Below are 6,535 nucleotides of genomic sequence, written 5' to 3' on the forward strand. Positions count from 1 at the left end.
ATTCGTCTAGTTTTGGTCGAACGTCCAATTTGAAACCAAATTGGACGAACGCGATTCTGCAGAATCACAGGTTTTCCAGAAAACCAGAAAAACGTCCATTTTTAACTCTAAAGCTTTTAGATTTCTACAAAGACAGTAAGATTAACTAATCAAAACGAAAAATCTAGCACCCCTTACCTCTTGAAGACTTCCTTTGCGAAATCTTGAATCAATCTCTGCACTGTGTTCCTCCTTCCATCCTCTCTTCTTGCTCATTCCTTTATGTTCCTTCCCACTTCTCCTTTCCCTTCCTTACTGCCCTCCATAAGTGTTGTTGCAGACCGTGACAACATTCAAGCTGGACTATGAGGTGCTGTTCTTCACTACTGTGTAGGCCTCTTCCTTCTTCATTCTCCATACTAGAACGTGACTTCTCTGCTGGTGCTGGTCCAAGCTGCTGCCATGGCCGTGTGCTTCTTCTTCCAACTCAGCTGGACCAGGGCCGTGAGACTTCCAGCTTGTTGCTGGAACGTTTTCTCCTCTAAAGGTGGCTCCTGCACCTCTTCTCTTGGCTGTGAACAATCTTCTCCATGCACGTGTGTGTTTCTCGCATCATATTTTCTCATGGGCCTGCTGTTCCTTCACTCAACATGGTCACCGTGCAGCTCACTAGAAACGACATTCCAGCCTGGCGTGACAGCGTTTTCAGCAGGAAATGAATCACATTTTCTCTTAGTTTTCTTCACGGTGCAGCTCCCATTCTCGTGTTCCTTCATCAGTTGGGCAACCATCCATGTGCATCTGGATCCATCATTGAAGAAAGAACGAGCTCTTCGTCCGGACAGTTCCTCCAAGTGTGCACCGTGTGCTCTTTAAGGGCTCTGAGCTCTTCAATTTCCAGCCGAGACAGTGCATCTACTTTCTTCCAATATTCCAAAGTTAATCTGCACTCACGGACGTAACAAAGCCAAGAAGAATAATGATGGCATGTGAACTATAATAATGTTCACGGGTGTGGCATATCACTATGCTCTTGCATGAACGTGGGACATAAACTTTCAAGTAGAATATGGCTGCTCTCCTATGCTGAACGTGAGCTCTGTGTGTGTGGGGCATGTTGTTCCCCTGTAATGAAAAAGGTGGGTGACCACCGTGTCCCCACTACTCTTAAAATCATGGTCCTTACACGAATCATCATCTCTACAGTAGGGCAAGCAAGTCGTGCCCTCATGACAACCCAAGAGAAACCCTTTCTTTCTTTTAACTTTGATCTAGGAATTGAGAGACTTTGTTGATGATGGAAGTGGTTGACTCAAAAAGTAATGTGTAGTTTATGGAGAGTTTGGAATTTTGATTTAGTAGGGATTGAAATATGGACATGGGTATTGGAATTGAAAAATTATAATGAATTGGTTGAATTTTTCAGAAAGATTCTTTGAGTGATAAATATACGAAGGAGGATCAAAAGAATCTTGGGGTTGAATGTTTGAGGAAAAGATGACAATAACAGTAAAGGAAAGAGAAAAAAATGTCATCAGATTAGTACGGACATATACAGAAGTAACCATTTAAACTTTTTTTTGACATAAGAGTGATAATGGATATATTGGACACAGGTATTAAAATTGGTCAAGGCAATTACTTTTCATTTTAGTCTTATTCTTTATAGTAATTTAAAATTCTTTTAGAAAAAAACAAGAAAGTTATTATTATTATTATTGTCAAACGTGAATGTCATTAACACTGTTTCTTCTGTACCTTATCGTAGAACGTTTATTCAACAAATAAAAAATTATACATTGATTATATTTTCATGTTTAAATTATTTCCCTTTCTCCCTTCCTTATAAGTTGTTGCAACAAATAAAAAAAAAACTGTTTGCTATTTTTTTTCCAATTCAAATTAACTTTAGAGCCTAATTTAAAAAGAATTTACTCATTCTATAAATAACTTTTAGAAAATCAAAGTGTTCAATAATATTGACCATATTTCATAATTTCTGAAACAGAATAACCATTTTACTTTGTTACAGTAAATTCTAAGTTAAAGTCACTATATTTACAAAAATGGTGATATTTATACTGTTTTACTTATAGTTTCACAATAATTGAATTATTTAATTTTGTTCTTAATAAATCGTTGAACATACATGCTACAACGCTTGCTCCAATTGAGATACACAGTCAAATAAGGTTAAATATGGAATACAAATTGTTTCTGTTCTCTATTCATCACATCAAAATATTATTAATAGTGTTATATAATAATAATTTAATCTCAATAAACATTAATATAATAATCACACAATTGAAATTATGCAGTAAAAAGAAAAAAACACAGTAGAATAAGAATAATTTCTCTCTTCCACCACTGAAACCATAAAAACTGAAAATAGAATAAATCAAATATCTTCTGCTTCTCCAAGTAATTTCTAAATTTATTATCTATGCATGTTACAGTTAGGTATTAAACTGTTATTTTGGAAGGTAAGTTTATTCCATGTTTCCTTATAAGATTTATGTTCAACATCTCTATGAGAGACCGATGTTTTAACGAATTAATTTTGATTGAATAATAATAATAACAAATAAAGAATAATGTATATTTTAATGTTATAATATCATAATTTTATAATACATGTTTAATAAACCATTTTTAGATGAGATACTGTGTCGTTCATATCCTCTTTGAAGCAATGAATAATTCATTTAAGTAGCAAGAGAAATGATACTTAGACACAAAAATTTTACATTTATTTGATATTATCTTTCTTTATTTTTTACATTTTTTTCTTTACTAAAAATACAAAATTTTACTCTTTTATTCTTCTATAACCGTTTTAGGTTTATAATTTGTATCAAATGAATATAAATATATGTTACCCTACCATTATTTCGATACCAATGGTCATAAAATAGTAAAATAATACACATTTATATTTATTTAACACATGTTATAAGAGTAAAATGGTCATTAAAAAGTAAATTTTTGTATAATGTGTCAAAATATCATTTCTAATATCAATACCATGCTTAAAAAACGCTAGTATGAAAATTTGAATATTATTACTGAATCAACAACTGTACAACAATCAGAAATCTTAAGACAAGTTTAAGTGGAAGTTCATCATGATATACATACACGTACAATTACGAACTCCAGCAAAATCAGATAACTTGAAACCAACATGCACTTTCACTTCTTTGTTGTTTCATGTTGTTTACCTCTATGTTGTCTGTAGCCACTGCTTCTTGAGCTATGATCACTCCTCCCAGTTTGATGATGACGATGGCTTCCCACCCCTGCAACAGTTTTTTCACTAGAATCCTGAAGTTCCTCCAATGCTGTCACCACTTCATCCATTTTTGGTCTAAATCTTGGCTCCACAGAGAGGCATTGAATGGCAAGGTTGGCTACTTTCATGGCTTCGCGCGTCGAGTATTGGCCTTCGATGCGAGCATCCATGACTTGGAAGATCCTGCGTTTGTTGCTGAGGTATGGTTTGGCCCATTCAATTAAATTGTGCTCCCCACTTGGCCTGTTGCTGTCAAGGGCACGTTTGCCAGACATGATTTCAAGCAGAACAACCCCAAAACTGTAGACATCACTCTTCTTTGTAAAGTGACCTTCACAAAAACACAAGAGCAAGGTCTCAACTTTGATTCTATTTAAACACTTCAAGAGACTTCAAATGTAGTGTTTCATCATGCATGACGTTATAGTGTAATTATGACACTACCTCCAATCCAAAACCTCACAACAATAGGTTTCTGGATCTTTTTATTTATATGTTATTTATCTTTCTCATTTATGCTCGATGTAAAAACTCAAACTTACACTTGAACTCCAGACATAGCATTGAGACCTCAAAATAATAATAGTAACAGATTCAACTTTGATACTTCAAAACACTTTGAATACTTTGAAATAATAATTGAGTTCCTGGCATACTTATGTGAGATGGTATTCGTCAGACAATTTATGGACACTTAGAAGTCACAAAACTTCTACCTGCAGTTTGAATACTTCAAAATGACAAGAACTGGAGTCAACACTAATCCTTAAAAGAACTTTGAATACTTCAAAATAATAATCATGTTAATGTCATAGTTGTTTGTGAGAATTTATGGACATTTTGACTCCATTTTATAATTTTATTCACTTGTTTTAAACTTCTATAGTAACACAGATGAGATTATCTGTAGATGTATTATGCAATTCTACTGAGCTTAGAATGACACATGCTCATCTTTAAATCAGTTCTATCATTTAAGATTTGAGCTTTATCAATTAATACTATTAGTATTGCATACTGGTCGCATTATGTACTATGCTTTTAAAATTTGCTATGTGGCCATATCACATCATATCCACATAACCATGAGCTATACCTTATTCATGCCTTTTAGTCACAGAAGTCTTTGTGTTTGTGAAAGTGAATGGATTGTACAGTGTATCTTTGGGAGATGTCTGAATTTCAGTTAGCATAGCAAAATGCCCTAGTCAATTTCACCCTGCTATGTTTGTAAACAAGTTAACTGCTTTTAGGACATGACTTGCACTAAACTTTTGATGGTATATCATTTTCTAACGAGTTTACCAAAAATTCTAAGAGCCTTGAAGCATAGAACCTCTAGGCCCAAATTCTAATTCAGTAGTAATATGAAAGATGTGATTGGGAAATGAAATGTGCTGCAGTGTGAGATTGTTGCTTACTAATGAAGGGTGAAAAAGAAGCTTAAAAGCTCCACCATAGTTTGAAACAAAACAAATAAGGGGGTTTCTTCTTTCTGGTAATTATTACATGATTGGTGCAGAATAATTTAGAAGACATGATTATATTATATCTAAAGAAGTTTGTATGACCAATTAAAGTGCTCATAAACTGAGTACTCAACAAATGAGGTACCTGTGGCAATATATTCAGGAGCAGCATAGCCATAAGTGCCCATTACCCTTGTAGAGACATGGCTTTCATCACCTGCTGGTCCATCCTTTGCCAAGCCAAAATCAGAAAGTTTTGCATTGTAATTCTGTCATCAACAAAAAGGAATGTTAGAAAATAGTGTGTTATGATTAGTAAAATATAAGTTCAATGAGATTGGCTTACCGAATCAAGTAAGATATTAGAAGCTTTGAAGTCTCGATATATCACTTTTGCTTCATCGCTATGAAGATATGCAAGACCCTTAGCGGCATCAAGAGCAACCTTCATTCGGATGTTCCAAGAAAGTGGTTGAAAGTAAGAACCTCCTGTTCCAAAAAGAGCACATTATTGAGAGACTGAGATGTTTAAGGAAATAAACAATGTCACACAGTGGATAAACAATGGATAACTTACTCCTAAATAAATGATTATCCAAACTTCCCTTTGTCAAAATGTTACGTGCCTGACCACGTAACTTGCCTCTCACGGTGAACAAACGTACTTAACTGAATAAAACTCTTTATTACTGCAACTTTGGTAATCACAAAACACAACCAATGACTGGGAGCAGGGTCTCCTTCAGTCACACGAGAGCATAACCTCTCTTACAATACTCAAATAATCAAAAGCCTGCCCTAAGCTCTAGGTGCCTCCTTTATTAATACTAATCACTCCTTCCAGAAAAGGTAGGGAATAATAGTAATTGCCTATTTATTATAATTATCTGGAAAGAATCATTCTATCCTTATTTACTATATTTATTGTATTTATTACTGTAATACTCTGCTGAACGTCCCTTGAGTCCCGCCTGTCCTTCCGCTTGCCAGCTAGACGTTCGTTGTCGTCTCCCTGTGTTCAAGACGCTCGTCCTTATTTAGGACGCTCGTCCTCACTTAGGACGCTCGTCCCCGCCCCTCGTTGCCTCCACTTGCTCAGGACGTTCGTCCATGCTCTACTTGTTCATGACGCTCGTCCTTTCTCTTCGTTGGCCCGTTCGCTCCGAACGTACGTCCTCGCTCTGCTCGCCCAGGGCGCTCGTCCTCACTCCTTGTTGCCCCGCTCGCTCGGCCTCCCCTCGCTGAGGACGTTCGTCCTCGCCCCTCGTTATCTCCGGCTCAGAACGCTCGTCCGCTACCGTACGGTTCCCTTCTTGCTCAGGACGCTCGTCCTCTCCCTTATCCCTCCTATATCTTCTTCTCTCGTACACTCGCCAGGCCCTAACATTCCCTTCTTGCTCAGGACGCTCGTCCTCTCCCTTATCCCTCCTATATCTTCTTCTCTCGTACACTCGCCAGGCCCTAACATTACCCACCTCCTGAAGATCAACCTTGCCCTCAAGGTTGAAGTCGGGATATTGATCTTGGATGGTGAGGGCATCTTCCCATGTCGCCCCATCAGGACCTCCCTCTTGCCATTCGATCAAGACTTCCTGCCGTTCGTCCTCTCCCTGTTGCACCTGCCTTTTATCCAAAACTCTGACCGAGCACTATTAGGACGAACGCTCATTTAGTGGGAAAAGAGAACGAGCGCCCAAAATAATACCGAGCACTATTAGGACGAACGCTCATTTCAAAACCGATCACTATTAGGACGAACGCTCATTTCAAAACCGAGCACTATTAGGACGAA

General features: G+C 36.9%; 1 protein-coding gene across 1 annotated transcript; it reads right to left on the minus strand.

Annotated features, from left to right (window-relative positions):
• Window positions 1-3,025: 3,025 nt before the first annotated feature.
• LOC128195904 (receptor-like cytoplasmic kinase 176) lies at window positions 3,026-5,344 on the minus strand. Its single transcript, XM_052874715.1, has 4 exons — window positions 5,321-5,344; window positions 5,090-5,232; window positions 4,889-5,012; window positions 3,026-3,605 (listed from the first exon to the last, which is right to left on the minus strand). Exons 2-4 carry the CDS (start codon window positions 5,192-5,194, stop codon window positions 3,175-3,177), a joined length of 660 nt encoding a protein of 219 aa, XP_052730675.1. The 5' UTR covers window positions 5,195-5,232; window positions 5,321-5,344; the 3' UTR covers window positions 3,026-3,174.
• Window positions 5,345-6,535: the final 1,191 nt, after the last annotated feature.

This window comes from Vigna angularis, chromosome 3, assembly GCF_016808095.1.
Source record: "Vigna angularis cultivar LongXiaoDou No.4 chromosome 3, ASM1680809v1, whole genome shotgun sequence".
NCBI classification, from domain to species: domain Eukaryota; kingdom Viridiplantae; phylum Streptophyta; class Magnoliopsida; order Fabales; family Fabaceae; genus Vigna; species Vigna angularis.